This window comes from Oncorhynchus mykiss, chromosome 3, assembly GCF_057628025.1.
Source record: "Oncorhynchus mykiss isolate SJ-2025 chromosome 3, ASM5762802v1, whole genome shotgun sequence".
In the NCBI taxonomy this organism is placed as follows: domain Eukaryota; kingdom Metazoa; phylum Chordata; class Actinopteri; order Salmoniformes; family Salmonidae; genus Oncorhynchus; species Oncorhynchus mykiss.
This window is the reverse complement of record NC_143024.1, coordinates 11,374,658-11,399,052: the sequence shown is the minus strand read 5'-3', so window position 1 is coordinate 11,399,052 and position 24,395 is coordinate 11,374,658. Positions and strand designations below refer to the sequence as shown.

At 44.3% G+C, this 24,395-nt stretch overlaps 1 protein-coding gene across 2 annotated transcripts in view; it reads left to right on the top strand.

Annotated features, from left to right (window-relative positions):
* Positions 1–23,495, top strand: part of LOC110518378 (tubulin polymerization-promoting protein) — a 29,978-nt gene extending 6,483 nt beyond the window's left edge. The window contains exons 1-5 of one of the 2 annotated variants that reach the window (XM_090220644.1): positions 3,185–3,285; positions 3,857–3,970; positions 7,354–7,698; positions 20,109–20,262; positions 22,207–23,495. In XM_090220644.1, coding sequence (XP_090076770.1) covers positions 3,272–3,285; positions 3,857–3,970; positions 7,354–7,698; positions 20,109–20,262; positions 22,207–22,530 — 951 coding nt within the window. In that variant the 5' untranslated portion in view covers positions 3,185–3,271 and the 3' untranslated portion in view covers positions 22,531–23,495. Of the gene's footprint in view, positions 1–3,184; positions 3,286–3,856; positions 3,971–7,353; positions 7,699–20,108; positions 20,263–22,206 lie in introns of those variants that run through there. The other variant, XM_090220646.1, reaches the window with a different exon arrangement.
* The last annotated feature ends 900 nt before the right edge of the window (positions 23,496–24,395 follow it).

The window sequence follows — 24,395 nt, the reverse complement described above, 5'->3', positions numbered from 1 at the left end:
GAGATCCAAGCCACACCAACTGTCATTTCTGACCGTTATAATTGATGTAATATATTCATCACTGTAATCCAATCATCATCAATCACATGATCATCCAATCATAACACGTTTACTAAAATGTAAGGTAATAATTTATTCTGTATTCATGGACTAAATGAGACCTAAACCTGCAATATGTTCCTTTTTGGGTGACCTGACCAAATTCACATAGAAATGTGTGCTATAGATCTGTCATGCTTATTGAAAGCAAGTCTAAGACGCGGTAGATTTGTTCTATGTGAGCTTCACCTTCTTAACTTCTAGTTTGTGTGTCTTTTACTTTCGGTTTTGTACACCAGTTTCAAACAAGCTGAAAATACAATATTTTGGCTTATTGAAAATACATTTCACAGTGGTTTAGATGTAACAATGATTCTCTACACCTGCTTGTTTTGTTACATAAACTGAAATTAGGTGAGCTATTAGAATTGTAGCAACCAGGAAATGGCAGAGCGGTTGGTGCATATTGCACCTTCAATAGACACAATGCTTGGAAACACTCCCCATGTAAAAGTACTAACATAGTTTCTCTGCTTATATTTTCCACACCATCCGGTCTTAATTGTTAACATGAGGGTTTTGTCGACTGAATTAACTCTTTGGTGTGTTTCCCTAATGGCACCCTATTCCCTACATAGTGCACTACTTTAGACCAGAACCCAATAAGTAGTGCACTATATAGGGTGTCAGTTGGGATGCATCCTCTCTCGCTAGCCTCTCTATTATCCTTAGTCTTGAACGTGATGGGTTTTTGAGGAGCCTGGCTGTATAGAAGACTGGCAGTTGAACACTTGAGATCTCACTGACTATAAGACTAGAGAGTGAAAAGACTTCTTTGTTCCAGATGGATTCTGCTGTACTCGTCAGGGCACACAGGGTGTCACAGAGCACTCTATCGTAGGGATGAGGGTGTCACAGAGCACTCTATCATAGGGATGAGGGTGTCACAGAGCACTCTATCATAGGGATGAGGGTGTCACAGAGCACTCTATCGTAGGGATGAGGATGTCACAGAGCACTCTATCGTAGGGATGAGGGTGTCACAGAGCACGCTATCGTAGGGATGAGGGTGTCACAGAGCACTCTATCGTAGGGATGAGGGTGTCACAGAGCACTCTATCGTAGGGATGAGGGCGTCACAGAGCACTCTATCGTAGGGATGAGAGCACTCTATCATAGGGATGAGGGTGTCACAGAGCACTCTATCGTAGGGATGAGGGTGTCGCAGAGCACTCTATCGTAGGGATGAGGGTGCCACAGAGCACTCTATCGTTAGGATGAGGGTGTCACAGAGCACTCTATCGTAGGGATGAGGGTGTCACAGAGCACTCTATCGTAGAGATGAGGGTGCCACAGAGCACTCTATCGTAGGGATGAGGGTGTTACAGAGCACTCTATAGTAGGGATGAGGGTGTCACAAAGCACTCTATCATAGAGATGAGGGTGTCACGGTAAATAAACAGCCTAAAGGCTTCCCCAAACACCAGTATGTGCACAGAGGGAAGCCAAGTCTGTCTGTCAGTACATGTAGATGGTTCCAGAGAAATTGGAGTGAATTTGCTGGGAAAGTCTTGTTTGGCAGGATGCAAGCTGAAACAAGATTGTGTGAAAGTTTCACATCGATCATCCAAGGTCCTGTACCACCGGTAGCTGGAATGTTGTGATATCAAATCACATTTTATTGGTCACATACACATATTTAGCAGATGTTATTGCGGGTGTAACAAAATGCTTGGTCATATCACTGTTTTTATTCATTTGCGGAAGAGAGAAGCTGTTGAACTCTTTATGTGTTCTCTATCATACAGTTGTTTGTTTATTGCTGAAGTTGGGAGTTCAGTAGTTGAATGGTCGGTCACTAGATCTGTTTAGGTTTCAAGGGTAACTGTTTAAATACTTACCAAGTTAGAGCTATAACAGTTAACTTAACAAGTCCCAAAAGTCACCCTATTCCATATATAGTGTACTACTTTTCACCAGGGCCCTATATAGTGCACTACTTTAGACCAGAGCTGTATTGGCCCTAGTCAACACGAAGTCATGCACTATATAGGGAATAGGGTGGAATTTGGGATACTGTATTGGCCAGAGTCCTGGATGACCCAAGCCACCACCTCAACCCCCCTAACACCAACGGTAGCACCCAGCGACGTCACCCACCGTGTGTGTGTGTGTGTGTGTGTGAAGAGATGGCCATGGGACTCAGAACCAGACAGAGCTGTCACAGTGCTGTCACAATGGCTGCCCAGTGTCCCTCCATCTCAATGACATGATTGATAGACATTAATAAGGGCTTGTTTACCCTGTAAGAATGGACCTGTGAAACATAATGCCTTTACTCAGGGTCCATCTGGGCTTTTCTGTACTTACAGTTCATTTTGTGTGGTTGATTTGTAGCTGTGTCTTGTCAACAAAACCCCTGTTCTGCCACCCACGGGGCCGTACCACCCATGTAGTGCTGAAGGGGGCTGGGGGTGCATTGAATGACAGCAACTATCCAGTCTTCACTCCTCTATATTTTATAAAATTAGAGTGACAGTTGAAATCAGTTGGAGAATATAAAAGGTGTCTGTCCGTATTCCGGACCTCTAGAGAGATATCAGAACTGCTCTCTGGGAGCAGTCAGAACTGACAAGCTGCGTTTGTCGGAGGGGAGGGGGGGGGCTCTTTGCTGTGGTGTACTTTGCCATGGCAACACGGGTTCTGCGAGGCTGCTGAGTGGTTACTGTAGTTCACCATGGGAACGACTTGGTGAGCACAGTCCTTATTTACTTCAGTAGAACAACATTATCAGTAAGTCATCAGTATCTTCCTAAAACACATCTGATACCTGTCATTGGTTACTCTTTTAAAATCTACACGAGGTATTTAAATGAGACTTGTAAACATGGAATAAAATACCTGTGTGTGTCTTTATTAATGTAGATGTGATCTGTGATCCAGGAGTGTTTTATGCCTTGTTTATCTGAATGCCGCTTGTCTTGCTGTGTGTAGACACAAATGGTGATGACTATGATGTGTTTGAAGAGGGCTGCTGCTCCTCAGACTGACTGAAAGCATCTGGATGAGGGAGGTTGTGTCCCAAACGGCACCCTGTTCTATATAGTGCATTACTTTTGGGACGTAGCCAGAGAAAGACTGTTGTAAAACAGGCCCTTAACAGGAGAGGGGCTCGGCTATAGCCAGCCTTTAAAAGGGAAGGCAGTCAGGTTTTATCAGTTGGGTTGAAGAAATGAGAAACAGGAGGTAAGACAGCTGTGGCAGGACATGACTTTGTTGTCTGTTAGGGTTTTAACTATAATACTGAACAATACAATATGTATTTATTTTTAATCTAAACTGTAAGTATTTAGGTTAAAAGGTGTTATTCGTATTGACATGCTATTACTAGTTTAGTGCTTTGGATTTGGTGCCAAGTACATCATGAAATATGTCTTCATCCCAAATGGCACCCTATTCTCTAAATAGTGCACTACTTTTGACCAGAGCCTTATGGGTAAGTAGTACCCTATACAGGGAATAGGGTGCCATTTGGGATGTGGTTGTTATCACTGGATGGGTCATAAATATGTGGACAGTAGAAGAAGGGTGATTAATGAGTCTGAAGGCCTCACAATGTGAAAGTAGGAGCACTCACAGTCCCGGACTTTGCACTTAGTTTTCCGACTTTGATGAACAATGGACTATCACTTTGTCCACTTTCGTTCTTGTTCACACACACACACACACACACACACACACACACACACACACACACACACACAGAGAGAGAGAAAGACATTACTCACTTACAATGTCCATTGAATCTTTTTCACAGTACAAAGAAACTAAGAGAGTCACCTACTCCAAGCAGTGTAGAGGGGGAAACCAACTACTGCAGCGCCATGGCTGACCCAATAAAGCTGGCTGACCCAAAGCTGGCTGAACTAAGGTAAGTAGTAACGAATGTCTCTGAATATGCTGTTGTATCAACATCAATGCCCAACATTTCTTCAAGCATTCTGCCTCTCTCTAAACTGTTCTATGACCTCAGGATCACAGTGAAACACAGCGGTTTGAAACAGTAGAAATACTGGCTGTGTGTGTGTGTGTGTGTGTGTGCGTGCGTGTGTGTGTCGGCCTGACTGTCCGTCTGCTCTCCTGGCACAACCATGGCTCTGCTCTTGAATACCAGAGATCTATTAATAACCATCACCTCCATGCCAGAACACTTACGACATCTGCCCATTCACAGTCAGCCTGGGCTCACACCACTGACAACTAGCTGAGCTAAAGCTCTGCCTCCAGCATCCAGCTAGCACACTGAGTTAGCAGTGAGTGAGAGAGAACCAGAGCCAATGAAACAAGCCTTGTGTTAGAGACAGTGTGTTTTCACAGGGGAACAAGAGGACTCAAGTCAAACCCCTACGGCTGTCTGTACAGCTGTCCTAACATTGTCCCCAGGCTAAGCCCTTGTCCAAAATGGGACCCTATTTTCTACATAGTTCATGACCCGTAGGGTCTGATGAACAAGATTAGATCTGACCCTACAGTCACCTCCTTCGCCTACAGTCACCTCCTTCTCCTACAGTCACCTCCTTCGCCTACAGTCACCTCCTTTGCCTACAGTCATCTCCTTCTCCTACAGTCACCTCCTTTGCCTACAGTCATCTCCTTCTCCTACAGTCACCTCCTTCGCCTACAGTCATCTCCTTCTCCTACAGTCACCTCCTTCGCCTACAGTCATCTCCTTGACCTACAGTCATCTCCTTCTCCTACAGTCACCTCCTTCGCCTACAGTCACCTCCTTTGCCTACAGTCATCTCCTTCTCCTACAGTCATCTCCTTCACCTACAGTCATCTCCTTCTCCTACAGTCATCTCCTTCACCTACAGTCATCTCCTTCACCCATTGTCATCTCCTTCACCTACAGTCATCTGCTTCGCGTACAGTCGTCTCCTTGACCTACAGTCATCTCCTTCACATACAGTCATCTCCTTCACCTACAGTCATCTCCTTGACCTACAGTCATCTCCTTGACCTACAGTCATCCCCTTGACCTACAGTCATCCCCTTGACCTACAGTCATCCCCTTGACCTACAGTCATCCCCTTCACCTACAGTCATCCCCTTCACCTACAGTCATCCCCTTGACCTACAGTCATCCCCTTGACCTACAGTCATCCCCTTGACCTACAGTCATCCCCTTGACCTACAGTCATCCCCTTGACCTACAGTCATCTCCTTGACCTACAGTCATCTCCTTGACCTACAGTCATCTCCTTGACCTACAGTCATCTCCTTGACCTACAGTCATCTCCTTGACCTACAGTCATCTCCTTGACCTACAGTCATCTCCTTGACCTACAGTCATCCCCTTGACCTACAGTCATCCCCTTGACCTACAGTCATCCCCTTGACCTACAGTCATCCCCTTGACCTACAGTCATCCCCTTCGCCTACAGTCATCTCCTTGACCTACAGTCATCTCCTTCACCTACAGTCATCTCCTTCGCCTACAGTCATCCCCTTGACCTACAGTCATCCCCTTGACCTACAGTCACCTCCTTCGCCTACAGTCACCTCCTTTGCCTACAGTCATCTCCTTCTCCTACAGTCATCTCCTTCACCTACAGTCACCTCCTTCGCCTACAGTCACCTCCTTTGCCTACAGTCATCTCCTTCTCCTACAGTCATCTCCTTCACCTACAGTCATCTCCTTCTCCTACAGTCATCTCCTTCAGCTACAGTCATCTCCTTCACCCATTGTCATCTCCTTCACCTACAGTCATCTGCTTCGCGTACAGTCGTCTCCTTGACCTACAGTCATCTCCTTCACATACAGTCATCTCCTTCACCTACAGTCATCTCCTTGACCTACAGTCATCTCCTTGACCTACAGTCATCCCCTTGACCTACAGTCATCCCCTTGACCTACAGTCATCCCCTTGACCTACAGTCATCTCCTTCACCTACAGTCATCTCCTTCGCCTACAGTCATCCCCTTGACCTACAGTCATCCCCTTGACCTACAGTCATCTCCTTGACCTACAGTCATCTCCTTCGCCTACAGTCATCTCCTTGACCTACAGTCATCTCCTTCACCTACAGTCATCTCCTTGACCTACAGTCATCTCCTTGACCTACAGTCATCTCCTTGACCTACAGTCATCTCCTTGACCTATAGTCATCCCCTTGACCTACAGTCATCCCCTTGACCTACAGTCATCTCCTTCGCCTACAGTCATCTCCTTCGCCTACAGTCATCCCCTTGACCTACAGTCATCCCCTTGACCTACAGTCATCCCCTTGACCTACAGTCATCCCCTTGACCTACAGTCATCCCCTTGACCTACAGTCATCCCCTTCGCCTACAGTCATCTCCTTGACCTACAGTCATCTCCTTGACCTACAGTCATCTCCTTCGCCTACAGTCATCCCCTTGACCTACAGTCATCCCCTTGACCTACAGTCATCCCCTTGACCTACAGTCATCCCCTTGACCTACAGTCATCCCCTTGACCTACAGTCATCCCCTTGACCTACAGTCATCCCCTTCGCCTACAGTCATCTCCTTGACCTACAGTCATCTCCTTCACCTACAGTCATCTCCTTCGCCTACAGTCACCTCCTTCGCCTACAGTCATCTCCTTGACCTACAGTCATCTCCTTCGCCTACAGTCATCTCCTTCGCCTACAGTCATCTCCTTCGCCTACAGTCATCTCCTTCACCTACAGTCATCTCCTTGACCTACAGTCATCCCCTTGACCTACAGTCATCTCCTTCACCTACAGTCATCTCCTTGACCTACAGTCATCTCCTTGACCTACAGTCATCTCCTTCACCTACAGTCATCTCCTTGACCTACAGTCAGGATCACAGCATGATGCAGTAGAGATGAGAATTCCCCTTTTCTGCTCCAGACCTGTTATGTCCCAGTCCACCTGTACTAACACAGTGGTTTAACACAGGAGACAGAGCTGGTATTATGTCCCAGTCCACCTGTACTAACACAGTGGTTTAACACAGGAGACAGAGCTGGTATCATGTCCCAGTCCGCCTGTACTAACACAGTGGTTTAACACAGGAGACACAGAGCTGGTATTATGTCCCAGTCCGCCTGTACTAACACAGTGGTTTATCACAGGAGACAGTGCTGGTATCATGTCCCAGTCCGCCTGTACTAACACAGTGGTTTAACACAGGAGACAGAGCTGGTATTATGTCCCACATACTTAACTCATGTACAGTATGTAAATCTGTTTCACATAAACAGGAAAACCACACATCCTGGCTCTTCAGCTAATAGTGTCGGTCTCTTTCCTCTTCCTCAGAGACGGCATGGCAGATTTTACAGTTCAGACGGCCAAGCACTCCAACTCTCCAATCTCCTCCACTCCCCTGCGGCCGCCCAGCGAACAGCAGTCCAAGGACCGGGCCTCCAAAAGGCTTTCCTCCGAGTCCAACGGGACCAGCGAGGGTGGAGCAGGGTCGCGGACGCCCGTGGAGATAACCGCACTGGAGGAGTCGTTCCGGCGCTTCGCCATCCACGGCGACACACGTGCCACAGGAAAGGACATGCATGGCAAGAACTGGTCCAAGCTGTGCAAGGACTGCGGCGTCATCGACGGAAAAACTGTCACTCTCACGGACGTGGATATCGTCTTCACTAAAGTCAAGTAAGGAAATCTTTTCTAGTAGGCTGTGTCCCAAATGGCGTAGTAGAAATCTTGCAGCGCCAACGGCACCCCATTCCCTAAATAGTGCACTACTTTTGACGGGAAGGGATTAGAGGGGAAGAGGGGAGAGGAGAGGAGAGGAGGGGAGATGAGAGGAGAGGAGAGGAGAGGAGAGGAGAGGAGGGGAGATGAGAAGAGAAGAGAAGAGAGGAGAGGAGAGGAGAGGAGAGGAGAACTCTTCCTTTCTGTTTCTTTCATCCTCATTGTAATGGTGAAATGCATTTCATTGAATCAACTGTTGTCTCAGTATAAAGGGATGACTGGTAGAGATCCATTAGTAGGATCCTCCTGTTCTATAATAGTTATGTAAATCAGACAGATACAGAGAGATAGTAGGATCCTCCTGTTATATAATAGTTATGTAATGCAGACAGATACAGAGAGATAGTAGGATCCTCCTGTTATATAATAGTTATGTATATCAGACAGATACAGAGAGATAGTAGGATCCTCCTGTTATATAATAGTTATGTAAATCAGACAGATACAGAGAGATAGTAGGATCCTCCTGTTATATAATAGTTATGTAAATCAGACAGATACAGAGAGATAGTAGGATCCTCCTGTTATATAATAGTTATGTAAATCAGACAGATACAGAGAGATAGTAGGATCCTCCTGTTATATAATAGTTATGTAAATCAGACAGATACAGAGAGATAGTAGGATCCTCCTGTTATATAATAGTTATGTAAATCAGACAGATACAGAGAGATAGTAGGATCCTCCTGTTATATAATAGTTATGTAAATCAGACAGATACAGAGAGATAGTAGGATCCTCCTGTTATATAATAGTTATGTAAATCAGACAGATACAGAGAGATAGTAGGATCCTCCTGTTATATAATAGTTATGTAAATCAGACAGATACAGAGAGATAGTAGGATCCTCCTGTTATATAATAGTTATGTAAATCAGACAGATACAGAGAGATAGTAGGATCCTCTTGTTATATAATAGTTCTGTAAATCAGACAGATACAGAGAGATAGTAGGATCCTCCTGTTATATAATAGTTATGTAAATCAGACAGATACAGAGAGATAGTAGGATCCTCCTGTTATATAATAGTTATGTAAATCAGACAGATACAGAGAGATAGTAGGATCCTCCTGTTATATAATAGTTATGTAAATCAGACAGATACAGAGAGATAGTAGGATCCTCCTGTTATATAATAGTTATGTAAATCAGACAGATACAGAGAGATAGTAGGATCCTCCTGTTATATAATAGTTATGTAAATCAGACAGATACAGAGAGATAGTAGGATCCTCCTGTTATATAATAGTTATGTAAATCAGACAGATACAGAGAGATAGTAGGATCCTCCTGTTATATAATAGTTATGTATATCAGACAGATACAGAGAGATAGTAGGATCCTCCTGTTATATAATAGTTATGTAATGCAGACAGATACAGAGAGATAGTAGGATCCTCCTGTTATATAATAGTTATGTAATGCAGACAGATACAGAGAGATAGTAGGATCCTCCTGTTATATAATAGTTATGTAAATCAGACAGATACAGAGAGATAGTAGGATCCTCCTGTTATATAATAGTTATGTATATCAGACAGATACAGAGAGATAGTAGGATCCTCCTGTTATATAATAGTTATGTAAATCAGACAGATACAGAGAGATAGTAGGATCCTCCTGTTATATAATAGTTATGTATATCAGACAGATACAGAGAGATAGTAGGATCCTCCTGTTATATAATAGTTATGTAAATCAGACAGATACAGAGAGATAGTAGGATCCTCCTGTTATATAATAGTTATGTAATGCAGACAGATACAGAGAGATAGTAGGATCCTCCTGTTATATAATAGTTATGTAATGCAGACAGATACAGAGAGATAGTAGGATCCTCCTGTTATATAATAGTTATGTAAAGCAGACAGATACAGAGAGATAGTAGGATCCTCCTGTTATATAATAGTTATGTAATGCAGACAGATACAGAGAGATAGTAGGATCCTCCTGTTATATAATAGTTATGTAATGCAGACAGATACAGAGAGATAGTAGGATCCTCCTGTTATATAATAGTTATGTAATGCAGACAGATACAGAGAGATAGTAGGATGGATGGTTTGACCTGGGACTGGGAACAAGGGTGCCAGTTTACAGATCAAGATCAATTTGCACATCGATGGAATTACACATACTAACTACTGCTTCCTGACAATATGGCATGTCAGTGTCTGTTGATATAAACTATCAGCATTGGGACAGATATAGAAATAGATATGACATTCACAGGTAGGTTCTGTATCCACAGGATACTATGTTACCTTTCTATATTATATTCATGGGACATAGACACTATTCCATTCCAAGAGATGGAATACTATATAAAATACTGTTTTCTAAGAATATACTGTATAAAAGGATTCGATATAGACTCCCAACAGTTGAATAGGAAAACCCCTCAGTAACAGTCATGTTGTGTGGGGTTGTTGCCCTCAGTAACAGTCATGTTGTGTGGGGTTATTGCCCTCAGTAACAGTCATGTTGTGTGGTGTTGTTGCCCTCAGTAACAGTCATGTTGTGTGGTGTTGTTGCCCTCAGTAACAGTCATGTTGTGTGGGGTTGTTGCCCTCAGTAACAGTCATGTTGTGTGGGGTTGTTGCCCTCAGTAACAGTCATGTTGTGGGAGGTTGTTGCCCTCCGTAACAGTCGTGTGGTGTTGTTGCCCTCAGTAACAGTCATGTTGTGTGGTGTTGTTGCCCTCAGTAACAGTCATGTTGTGTGGTGTTGTTGCCCTCAGTAACAGTCATGTTGTGTGGGGTTGTTGCCCTCAGTAACAGTCATGTTTTGTGGTGTTGTTGCCCTCAGTAACAGTCATGTTGTGTGGGGTTGTTGCCCTCAGTAACAGTCATGTTGTGTGGGGTTGTTGCCCTCAGTAACAGTCATGTTGTGTGGGGTTGTTGCCCTCAGTAACAGTCATGTTGTGTGGGGTTGTTGCCCTCAGTAACAGTCATGTTGTGTGGGGTTGTTGCCCTCAGTAACAGTCATGTTGTGTGGGGTTGTTGCCCTCAGTAACAGTCATGTTGTGTGGGGTTGTTGCCCTCAGTAACAGTCATGTTGTGTGGGGTTGTTGCCCTCAGTAACAGTCATGTTGTGTGGGGTTGTTGCCCTCAGTAACAGTCATGTTGTGTGGGGTTATTGCCCTCAGTAACAGTCATGTTGTGTGGGGTTGTTGCCCTCAGTAACAGTCATGTTGTGTGGGGTTGTTGCCCTCAGTAACAGTCATGTTGTGGGAGGTTGTTGCCCTCCGTAACAGTCATGTTGTGGGAGGTTGTTGCCCTCCGTAACAGTCGTGTGGTGTTGTTGCCCTCAGTAACAGTCATGTTGTGTGGTGTTGTTGCCCTCAGTAACAGTCATGTTGTGGGGGGTTGTTGCCCTCAGTAACAGTCATGTTGTGTGGTGTTGTTGCCCTCAGTAACAGTCATGTTGTGGGGGGTTGTTGCCCTCAGTAACAGTCATGTTGTGTGGGGTTGTTGCCCTCAGTAACAGTCATGTTGTGGGAGGTTGTTGCCCTCCGTAACAGTCGTGTGGTGTTGTTGCCCTCAGTAACAGTCATGTTGTGTGGGGTTGTTGCCCTCAGTAACAGTCATGTTTTGTGGTGTTGTTGCCCTCAGTAACAGTCATGTTGTGTGGTGTTGTTGCCCTCAGTAACAGTCATGTTGTGTGGGGTTGTTGCCCTCAGTAACAGTCATGTTGTGGGAGGTTGTTGCCCTCCGTAACAGTCATGTTGTGTGGTGTTGTTGCCCTCAGTAACAGTCATGTTGTGTGGTGTTGTTGCCCTCAGTAAGTCATGTTGTGTGGTGTTGTTGCCCTCAGTAACAGTCATGTTGTGTGGTGTTGTTGCCCTCAGTAACAGTCATGTTGTGGGGGGTTGTTGCCCTCAGTAACAGTCATGTTGTGTGGTGTTGTTGCCCTCAGTAACAGTCATGTTGTGGGGGGTTGCTGCCCTCGGTAACAGTCATGTTGTTGCCCTTGGTAACAGTCATGTTGTGGGGGGTTGTTGCCCTCGGTAACAGTCATGTCGTGGGGGGTTGTTGCCCTCGGTAACAGTCATGTTGTGGGGGGTTGTTGCCCTCGGGTACAGTCATGTTGTTGTGGGGGTCTGTTGCCCTCGGTAACATTCATGTTGTGAGGGGTTGTTGCCCTCGGGTACAGTCATGTTGTTGTGGGGTTGTTGCCCTCGGTAACAGTCCGGGGGCAGGATTGTTCACTCTGCTGTTTCCCCAGATGCCTGAGGCAGTCGTCATCCTCTACTGCCACAGGGTCCAGGTCATTTCTAGTAGAATGACCTCAATAACAACCCAACACACACTGACTGAACCGTGCTTGTTGTGGGGTTCTGTGTTCGTATGTTCTGTGTTGGGTATTGAATGGTTAAGATATATGTTCTGTACGCTTTGAAAGGCGTGGGGGTGTATGTCTATCGTGTTGATCATGAGCATTGTGCTCTAAATGCAGGTGAAGGAAGGTGTATCTACAAAGCATGAAGCTAAATGACAGGACAGGGCAGTCTGTTTTACATGTAGTCATATTTGTTTTGGGGGGGGGGGGTTGCTGTTTGCTCCAGTATGAAGCTTTAATGAAGTGATTTGTTTCATCCTGACTGAGCCCTGAGAGTAGGGATGATTCTGCTAGACAGCGTCAGAACAGACCAGTACTGTAGCTGGAGGGAGGGGAGAGAGCAGTTCATTCACGACCACACTGACAACTGAAAATTCCCAAAACAATGAATTCCAGTATTCATTTTGTTATTATGTTTCAGCAACAAAAAAACACGGCATTAGCCATTTGCAAAATTCAGGAAACTAGCTCCATGGCCGAAATGTACTTTAAAACTGCAACATTTTCTCTCAGCTACATGGCATAATGTGTACATTTGCAGGAAATTAGCTTTAAAACTGAAAAAAAAAAATTGAAGGCTGCTGTTGTCAGTTGTGTGTTCAGTAGAGCAGTGATGAGAGAGAGAGAGAGAGAGAGAGAGAGAGAGAGATATTTGAGGCATGAGCAGAGCTGAGCTGGGGAGGCGTGCGTGCCAGACATGATGCAGATGGAGCCTTTCTTTTAATCAGAGAGTCAGAGCTCACACAGCGCTAGCAATGACATGAATAATTCAACGGCTTTATGGCCACTGTCTGATGACTATATGGCTTCATTAAATCCACATTTATTCAGGGGGGAAGTTGTCTACTGTACCCCTGGGTTTCTCTGCCATGCTATAGCCTATGTAACGAGTCTCTGTTGTCGTGCCATTTCATGCTATAGCCTATGTAACGAGTCTGTTGTCATGCCATTTCATGCTATAGCCCATGTAACGAGTCTCTGTTGTCATGCCATTTCATGCTATAGCCTATGTAACGAGTCTCTGTTGTCATGCCATTTCATGCTATAGCCTATGTAACGAGTCTCTGTTGTCATGCCATTTCATGCTATAGCCTATGTAACGAGTCTCTGTTGTCATGCCATTTCATGCTATAGCCTATGTAACGAGTCTCTGTTGTCATGCCATTTCATGCTATAGCCTATGTAACGAGTCTCTGTTGTCATGCCATTTCATGCTATAGCCTATGTAACGAGTCTCTGTTGTCGTGCCATTTCATGCCAGTGATGATCCTTCCCTCTCACTGACTAGACAACCTGGACTCAGAGCATTTTGTATTATTCTGTACGTAACGCCGAGACACTCCATTTAATATGATGTTTCATTTCGTATGGTATTTATTATTTGTGGATGTCCATCACCCATTTCATATGATACACTACAGTACATGACCAAAATAATGTTGACACCTGCTTGTCGAATTATCTCATTCCAAAATCATGGGCATTAATATGGAGTTGGTTCCCCCTTTGCTGCTATAACAGCCTCCACTCTTCTGGGAAGGCTTTCCACTAGAAGTTGGAATATTGCTGCAGGGACTTTCATTCAGCCACAAAAGCATTAGTGAGGTTGGGCGCGGATGTTGGGCGATTAGTCCTGGCCTGCAGTCAGCGTTCCAATTCATCCCAAAGGTGTTGGATGGAGTTGAGGTCAGGGCTCTGTGTAGGCCAATCAAGTTCTTCCACACCATCTCAACAAACCGCTTTGGGCTAGGTGGCATTAACATGCTGAAACAGGAAAGGCCCTTCCCCGAACTGTTGCCACTAAGTTGGAAGCACAGAATCATCTAGAATGTCATTGTACGCTGTAACATTAAGATTTCACTTCACTGGAACTAAGGGGCCTAGCCTGAACCCTTATTCCTCCTCATCTAAACGTTACAGTTGGCACTATGCATTAGGGGAGGTAGCGTCTCGTTTCTTTGCATTGGATATATTTACCATATCATATGGAGACAGACAGAAACCTTTTACTGTATCATAAGTAGACATCATTGCAAATGATTAAATCCTTCTAATGGAAAACATATATATATATATAATTTAGTTACGAATTGAACTTGAATTAAATGAGTTGACTCTTCACATGGGATGATTTCACTGAACAACAAAAGAAATGGAATATTGAATGATCCCCAATGATCCATCGCATCTCCCAAAAACATTTTCAACATACATCTGTAAAATGATAGTCTAGAAACTAAAGCTTTGGTTGTCTTCCTCTCAGGCTTCCATGTCTTCTCCCTGGACCTCCTCAATGTCCACCTCTTGAACATCAGACTCTGAAGCCTCATCTTCACTGTCACTTTCCAAGCTTGTTGAGGATGGCTAGTTGTCAGGCTCAAAAAGCCTCACATTTGCCCGGATGGCCACCAATTTTTCAACCCTTGTATTGGTCAGCCTGTTGCGTGCTGTGGTGTGTGTGTGTGTGTGTGTGTGTTCCCAAACAAGGACCAGTTGCGCTCTGAGACGGCTGATGTTGGTGGGATTTGGAGGATGATGGAGGCAACAGGGGAAAGGGCCTCAGATCCACAAAGTCCCTTCCACCAGGTGGCTGATGAGATATTTTGCATATTGCATCTCTATCCCAAAGCCCTTGCTTGGAAGTGTACTTCGCCAGACTACCAAGAACCTTGCTTTCATCCAGGCCAAGGTGGCGAGACACGGTAGTGATGACACCATAGGCCTTGTTGATCTCTGCACCAGACAGGATGCTCTTGCCAGCAGACTTGGGGTCCAACATGAATACTGCGGCGTGTTTGGACTTCAGGCAGAAGTCTTCACACTTTTTGATGTATTTCAGAACTGCAGTTTCCTCTTCATGGAGCAACAGTGAAGTGGGCAGGGCAGTACGAATTTCTTCTCTTACATCTGCAAGCAGAGTCTGAACATCAGACAGGATGGCATTGTCTCCCTCAATCCGTGCAATGGCTACTGCTACAGGTTTCAGGAGTTTCAGGCTGCTTACCACTCTCTCCCAAAATACATCATCCAGGAGGATCCTCTTGATGGGGCTGTCCATATCGAAAGACTGTGATATGGCCATTTCTTGGAGAGACTCCTTCCCCTCGAGGAGACTGTCAAACATGATGACAACACCACCCCGACGGGTGTTGCTGGGCAGCTTCAATCTGGTGGTCTTATTCTTCTCACTTTGCTTGGTGAAGTAGATTGCTGCTATAACTTGATGACCCTTCACATACCTAACCATTTCCTTGGCTCTCTTGTAGAGTGTATCCATTGTTTTCAGTGCCATGATGTCCTTGAGGAGCAGATTCATTGCATGAACAGCACAGCCAATGGGTGTGATGTGAGGGTATGACTCCTCCACTTTAGACCAAGCAGCCTTCATATTTCGCAGTATTGTCTGTCACCAGTGCAAATACCTTCTGTGGTCCAAGGTCACTGATGACATCTGAAATGTAGAGACTGGTGTGTCTATCGTCCCTTGTGTCTGTGCTCTTGTAGAATACTGGTTGAGGGGTGGATATGATGTAGTTAATTATTCCTTGCCCATGAACATTCAACCACCCATCAGAGATGATTGCAATAGTCTGCTTTCTCTATGATTTGCATGACCATCAATTGAACTCTGTTGAACTCTGCATCCAGCAAATTAGTAGATAATGCATGTCTGGTTGGAGGGGTGTATGCTGGGCGAAGAACATTCAGAAATCTCTTCTAACACACATTGCCAGTGAGCATCAGAGGTGAACCAGTTTGCATACACAGCTCGAGCAAGATATTCATCAGCATTTCTCTGACTACGTTCCTCCATTGAGTCAACAAAACTTCTAATTCCAGGAGGACCATGAGCTGTTGCTATCGATAAGGTGTCTGATTCATCGTTTTCTGCTCAAATAGAAGGAGAGGGACTTTTGTCAGATGTTGCTTGTTGTGAGTGCTGAGGGAACTTTATGCACTTGGCCAGATGATTCTGCATCTTTGTTGCATTCTTCATATATGATTTGGCACAGTATTTGCAAATGTACACAGCTTTTCCTTCTACATTAGCTGCAGTGAAATGTCTCCACACATCAGATGTGGCATTTCCCTGTAAAAGAAAACAAAAATACAATTCCATGTAGAGATAAATAGTTAAGCAGTTAGATTACTTTGTAAGATAAATGTTTATGGAAACAGGTGAATTAACACTCCTTAGTTAGCAGGCTCAAGCAAGCTAAAACCCACATGGTAGCAAAAACTAACTAGCAGAAATTGTTAACAAGTTAGAAATGATTTAAACACACTTTGCTGTAGGCTACTATTTACTAGTTAACAAAAAAAATAATGTATGTCATATAAAATGTATTCACCCCACCCAGTATTGTTATCAAAACTTACCAGAAAGCATGTAGTCCTTGGCTCAGACAGTTTAGTAGTGTGGGCTCAATAGCATCTCATTAGTGTGCGAGATCTTGAGAATCAGCTGTACAGAATGCACTGTGCATGCAGAGGGTTGCAATTCCATTGAATTGGGGATAGTTTAACCAAAATATGCCACAAGACCTATAATTGCCTTATGTGTATCCCACAAAAAAGGTTCACTGTTATAAGCTAACTTTTTTTATGAATTTAAGCAAAATTCCTGGGCTTGACTTCCCATGGTAAATTTCCAACCCTTTGCAGCCCTACTTAACCAATGATTTTTACGCTCTACGCACTTCAGCGGTCCTGTTCTTCGAGCTTGTGTGGCCTACCACTTCGCAGCTGAGCCGTTGCTGCTCCTAGACGTTTCCACTTCACAATAACAGCACTTACAGTTGACCGTTGCAGCTCTAGCAGTGCAGAAATTTGACGAACTGATTTGTTGGAAAGGTGGCATCCTATGACGGTGCCATGTTGAATGTCACTGAGCTCTTCAGTAAGGCCATTCTACTGCCAATGTTTGTATATGGAGATTGCATGGCTGTGTGCTTGATTTTATACACTTGTCTGCAACGGGTGTGGCTGAAATATCCGAATCCACTCATTTGAAGGGGTGTCCACATACCTTTGGCCGTGTAGTGTATTATATGTTACAAATGTGCAAAGTGTACAATATGTTATCGAATTTGCAAAACGTAGGATGTGCTACGAATTCTAGATAGGTGGCTAACTTTAGCTAGCTGGCTAACATTAGCTCGGCTAGGGATTAGGGTTAAAGTTAGGTTAAAGGGTTAAGGTTAGGGGAAGGGTTAGCTAACATGCTAAGTAGTTGCAAAGTAGCAAAAAAAGTAGTAAGTCGTTGAAAAGTTGCTAAAATGCTAAAGTTATTCGTGATGAGATTCGAACTCGCAACCTTTAGGTTACTAGATGTTCGCGTTATACACCCACCCATCGACCCCGACCAAACCACCCTACTTTGATTTTTGCCTTAAGTAATCATCTGTCTTATGTAACCATACCAAACAACATATCATACTAATTTGAGTGTCACGGATTTACCTTTACTATGTTACGTCTAGTCTATGAGACCAGGCTGGACCTGCTGTAGTTCAGTACTATGGTGTCTACTGCCTACCCCAACCCTACTGTGGTAAGCCAGGCAGCTGGATAGATGTTTTTTTTCTCCAGTAAAAACATAAGAAAGTAAAAAATTAAGTCCCATCCCATCTTTAACACGGTATAAAAACTATATCCGCACAGTCTAGAACCGAAAGGCTTACCAATCGGCTAGCCACTCAATGATTTGTCCCAACCAGCCCCCACCACAGATCCAGAGCTGTGTGTCAAGCTTCACAGTGTAGGAGTGCTGATCTAGGATCAGGTCCCCCCCTGTCCTTATTTGTCAGAGCAGCTCACAGATCACTGCTCCTGTACATAGCCCATTTGTAAATAGCCCATCCAACTACCTCATCCCCATACAGGGTAGCCTAGTGGTTAGAGCGTTGGACTAGTAACCGGAAGGTTCCGAGTTCAAACCCCCGAGCTGACAAGGTACAAATCTGTCGTTCTGCCCCTGAACAGGCAGTTAACCCACATCATTGGGGTCATTGAAAATAAGAATTTGGTCTTAACTGACTTGCCTGGTTAAAATAAAATAAAAATACTGTTATTTATTTATTTAGCTCCTTTGCACCCCAGTATCTCTACTTGCACATTCACCTTCTGCACATCTATCACTCCAGTGTTTAAATGCTGTATTGTAATTACTTCACCACCATGGCCTATTTATTACCTTACCTCCCTTATCTTACCTCATTTGCACACACTGTATATAGACTTTTTCTATTGTGTTATTGTGTGTATGTTTGTTTATTCCATGTGTTACTCTGTGTTGTTGTTTATTCCATGTGTAACTCTGTGTTGTTGTTTATTCCATGTGTAACTCTGTGTTGTTGTTTGTGTCGCACTGCTTTGCTTTATCTTGGCCAGGTCTCAGTTGTAAATGAGAACTTGTTCTCAGCTGGCCTACCTGGTTAAATAAAGGTGGAATAAATCAAAAAGGAAGTTATCTAAAAGGCCAAACTGATCCTAAATCGGCACTCCTACGCTTTGTAGATGCTGTTTGATATGTCTGATTCCTTAGCAAGCTCCTGACAGGGTCATTTTAATTGGTTTCCAGAGGACACAGAGCCCTCCTCCTCCTCCTCCTCCTCCTCCTCCTCCTCCTCCTCTCCTCAGACACAACGTGCCAGCTGGAAGTCCTATGTCCCATCTGACATTAGACAGCATGGAACAGGCAACAGAGGAATGGAGCTCTCAACTGTTCAACACTGACGGATCGCCCAAACAAAATCAGTCACTGAAGGAGTCAATTTAATAATAAACCCCAAACACGCCTGTTTACTGTAGCTTGCTGCTATGACAACAGGTTACCCGGGGAGACTGTTTGGCTTTACAGCCTTTTGTTTAGCAGATTTATCACCACAGCAATGGTTGTTTGTATTTGTGTTACCATGCACGACGACGTCTGAACGGAGAAGCAGAATGGTGTATAGTCAGTTTAAACAGCCGTACGCATGGCCCCTTGGAGGGGTGGATGTGATTGGTTGAGCTATAATAACACCTGACATCATGTTGATGACTACTAGGCTGCGTACCAATTGGACCCTGGTTGAAAGTAATGCATCATTTAGGGAATAGGGTGCTATTTGAGGGTGCCATTTGGGACACAGCCCTAGTAGAAAGCAGAACACGGAACACCAGAAAATCTAAAAACTCTGTAGCCGAGAAGTTCACTTTCACACATAAACACATCGTCTGTCTCTGTCCAGGCAGTGCCTAAGATGCTTCTCCCTGTGTCTGTCTCTGTCCAGGCAGTGCCTAAGATGCCTCTCCCTGTGTCTGTCTGTAGAGCACACCATCACACAGCTGTGCCATCAGATAGCTGACATGTTGATGCTATCACACAGCAGGGCCATCAGATAGCCGACATGTTGATGCTATCACACAGCAGGGCCATCAGATATCTGACATGTTGATGCTATCACACAGCAGGGCCATCAGATAGCTGATATGTTGATGCTATCACACAGCAGGGCCATCAGATAGCCGACATGTTGATGCTATCACACAGCAGGGCCATCAGATAGCTGACATGTTGATGCTATCACACAGCAGGGCCATCAGATAGCTGACATGTTGATGCTATCACACAGCAGGGCCATCAGATAGCTGACATGTTGATGCTATCACATGGCTTTGTATACAGTGTGGTCGATTCTCCTTTGACGCTCTCAAACTGTGATGAGGGGCATTAAAATGACAAGCCAAATCATGTCTCAAATGGCACCCTATTCCTTTTTATAGTGCACTACCTTTGACCAGGGTACTCAAAAGGAAAAAGGGTGTGATTTGGGACACACGTCCCCATGTTTATGATGTAACATGGAGACAGAGGTCAACAGCAGTAGAATTCTCTCACTGAGTTCCACAGACTCTTCACTCTGTGACATCGGTAGTTTTGACATTTCTAAGTGGCTGGTTGGTTGTTTCTACATTTCAGGAAGAAATCCTGTCGCACCATCACGTTTGACGAGTTCAAGGCAGCGGTGGGAGAGCTGGCCAGCAAGAGATTCAAGGAGAAAACGGGAGAGGAGGCGGAGGGGGAGGTCTTCAGGATGATTGAGGGGAAGAAACCGGTCATTAAAGGAGTCACAGTAAGGTCCCAAAGCAGCAGGAAATGACATCCAATAGTACTGACGCTAAAACCAGATATGAATGAATACACGTATACAGACCCAGTGCATTCGGAAAGTATTCAGACCCCTGGACTTTTTCCACATTTCGTTACCTTACACTTATTCTAAAATTGATTAAAATAAAATCCTCAATCTACACACAATACCTCATAATGACAAAGCAAAAAACAGGTTTTTAGAAATGTTTGCAAATGTGTGTGTATATATTTGCTATGAGACTTGAAATTGAGCTCCAGTGCATCCTGTTTCCATTGATGATCCTTGAGATGTTTCTACAACTTGATTGGAGTCCATCTGTGGTAAATTCAATTGTTTGGACATGATTTGGAAAAGGCACACACCTGTCTATATAAGGTCCCACAGTTGACAGTACATGTCAGAGCAAAATTCAAGCCATGAGGTCGAAGGAATTGTCAATAGAGCTTCCGAGACAGGATTGTGTAGAGGCATAGATCTGGAGAAGGGTACCAAAAAAATTCTGCAGCATTGAATGTCCCCAAGAACACAGTGACCTCCATCATTCTTAAATGGAAGATGTTTGGAACCATCAAGACTCTTCCTAGAACTAGACGCCCAGCCAAACTGAGCAATCTGGGAAGAAGGGCCTTGGTCAGGGAGGTGAACAAGAACCAGATGGTCACTCTGACAGAGTTCCTTCGTGGGGATGGGAGAACCTTCCAGAAAGACAACCATCTCTGCAGCACTCTACCAATCAGGCTTTTATGGTAGAATGGCCAGACAGAAGCCACTCCTCAGTAAAAGGCACGACATCCTGCTTGGAGTTTACCAAAAGGCACCTAAAGGACTCTGGCCATGAGAAACAAGATTCTCTGGTCTGATGAAACCAACATTGAACTCTTTGGCCTGAATACCAAGCGTCACATCAGGAGGAAACCTGCCACCATCCCTACAGTGAAGCATGGTGGTGGCAGCATCATGCTGTGGGGATGTTTTTCAGCGGGAGACTAGTCAGGATGGAGGGAAAGATGAACAGAGCAAAGTACAGAGAGATCCTCGATGAAAACCTGATCCAGAGCACTCAGGACCTCAGACTGGGGAGAAGGTTCACCTTCCAACAGGGCCTCGACCCTAAGCACACAGCCAAGACAACACAGGAGTGGCTTCAGGACAGGTCTCTGAATGGCCTTGAGTGGCCCAGCCAGAGCCCGGACTTGAACCCGATCAAACATCTCTGGAGAGACCTGAAAATAGCTATGCAGCGACACTCCCCATCCAACCTGACAGAGCTTGAGAGGATCTGCAGAGAACAAAGGGAGAAACTCCCCAAATACAGGTGTGCCAAGCTTGTAGCGTCATACCCAAGAAGACTCGAGGCTGTTAATCGCTGCCAAAGGTGCTTCAACAAAGTACTGAGTAAAGGGTCTGAACACTTATGTAAATGTGATATTTCAAAAATATTTTTTTTGTTTTTGCTTTGTCATTATGGGGTATTGTGTGTAGGTTGATGAGGGGAAAAACACAATTTGATCCATTTTGTAATAAGGCTGTAACGTCACAAAATGTGGAAAAAGTCAAGGGGTCTGAATACTTTCCGAATGCACTGTATGCTACAGACCAATGTAAGTAAACCTTGTCCAAGCCAGAACGGCCCATAGGGATCCTGTAGCGTGAGGCATCTTGATGTACCAGTACACCCCCTGGATAGGATGCTAGTGACTACTGTGATGTGTATATAGAAACAACTGCTGTGTATGACTCAGGGGTGCGTCCCAAATGGCAACCTAATCCCTTTATAGTGCACTACTTTTGACCAGGGCCCATAGGGTAGTGCACTACTTTTGACCAGGGCCCATAGGGTGCTATTTGGGATGGATTCTCAGAACAAACTCAAGTCGTCATCATGCATGTCATTTTTTAATGTAACTTTCTTTCTGTCCACAGAGAGCGGTGGCTTCTCCGACCGTGTCTCGTCTGACGGACACGACCAAGTTCACTGGGTCACACAAGGAGCGCTTTGACGAGAGTGGCCGTGGGAAGGGGAAGGCAGGTCGCGTGGACATGGTGGACACATCCGGGTACGTCGCAGGATACAAACACCTCGGGTCATATGAGAAGAAAGTCACCAAGCCCACCGGGCCCCCTGGAGCCGGGCCCCCTGGAGGAGGGCCCCCTGGAGCCGGGCCCCCTGGAGCCGGGCACTCTGGAGGAGGGCCCCCTGGAGCCGGGCCCCCTAGAGCCGGGCCCCCTGGAGCCAAACCAGTGTGAAGAAAGAAAGAAACAGAAACATAAGACCAACTACTAGGATAATACTTTTCTAAAGAAAGAACTCCATGAAAGCACAACAAAAATATAGGATTTCATATGTTCTCACCCATCTTGTTTTCTTTTCGCGAGTGGGATGTTTTTGAGTTCCTGTCTTTTGTTGTTTTGTGTGAGAACTGGAAAACTGTTTACATCCATTTTTACAGCTGGTACATTCCTGACAGATCGCAAGTTACTGCCAAATGTTCACATGAAGCCACCAACCAACAAGGGAAACAACTGTTTTGCTCTGCATTTTTTTGAAACCTCTTCATGATGATAGGCGTCTTCACATATGTATTATAAGCACTATGAATAACACCATGCCAAGAAAAACAAATAAGAGGGAAGAAAGGGTTCAACAAATGATTTAACAAGATTGCACTTTGCTTTAGATGGGCCATAGCTTCTTTTCCTCCTTTTAGTTGAAGAAAAACATCCTTCATTTCATACATTTTTAGTTAGTTGAATGTCTATTGGCACAAACTGGTGAAGTAGATATACTGGTAGGTTGTTATATTGATCAAACCATCTTCAATATCAACTTTCTGCCTTTCCTCTGGTCAATGAAGTCTGCTGTATGAGTCTTCATCTACCGGCTGTCTGTTCTCCTTTATACTGCATCATAGTTTACACATATTGACGACAACATCGTTTGCCTTCAATTGTTCTTAAAATAACGAAACCTTTTTAAACAGGATATGTGGAAGTTCTGAGTCTTCCTGTCTTTAGCTACGTATATCATATGAATGATAACATTTTATTTTAGTTCATTCTACTGTCAGATATCAAGTTTGTTATCTATGAGTCTTAACTTCCCTTCCTTGTGAATCTTGCTTTTCTAAACGTTCTGTGAAGTCATATCGATACTGTACCTTTATGTATTTACAACACAAGGAGAAGAATAACACTAGAATTATTTCATATCCTAAGGCCACGTTCAAGGTCAAGGTCTGGTTCATCCTGAAACCCTCATCAATGATTTACACCCAACATATTAAACAAGATAATAGGTAAATTACCCTGAAATTATTATCTCTAATCATTCATCTAAATCATACACACACCAATTTGATAAGGCTCCACAGTTTGTTCCACACTATGTCGGGTTGTATTAGCTGGACCTCTGAAACTAAGAGGTGAGCTGGGTTGTTCAGGTTTGTATTTTTCAATATTTAACTGATATGATACTGCCGTCAGATGTCTATAGTTGTAATATATTGGTGGTAAGAATGTGTGTATTTCTAAACATGCGGCCGCATGGCTTCATTTAAGACGCTGACCTGCGTTTGTTTCTCTTGTCTTGCTGTATCTTATGCATGAAGTAATGGAATGCTACTACTTTACCATTAACAACATGAAACAGACGACATATTTCAGAGGTCTCATTTCAACTGCTGTGTTTAGTGGCTCGGTTATAGTGACTTGCTCTGCTCCTACGTTCTGGCAGAGTAGTCAGACCAATGGAATTAAAACTAAAACAACTTCACTTTGACAGGAGGACCAAGTTGTGGTTACATTGTGAGTGTACAGAGACCATAGAGATCCTATAAATGACTATGTTTAGACTAAGAATATCAAAGGGGACATTTGTGGCCAAGGAGTTGGTTGACATTGTCAGGTGATATCATTGACCGTACATGCAGAAAAAAATCTATAGCTTGGTGGAACCAGCCTGATCGTTGCGTTCACTATGAAAGAGAATGATGAACCAGCCTGATCGTTACGTTCACTATGAAAGAGAATGATGAACCACCCTGATCGCTGCGTTCACTATGAAAGAGAATGATGAACCAGCCTGATCGCTGCGTTCACTATGAAAGAGAATG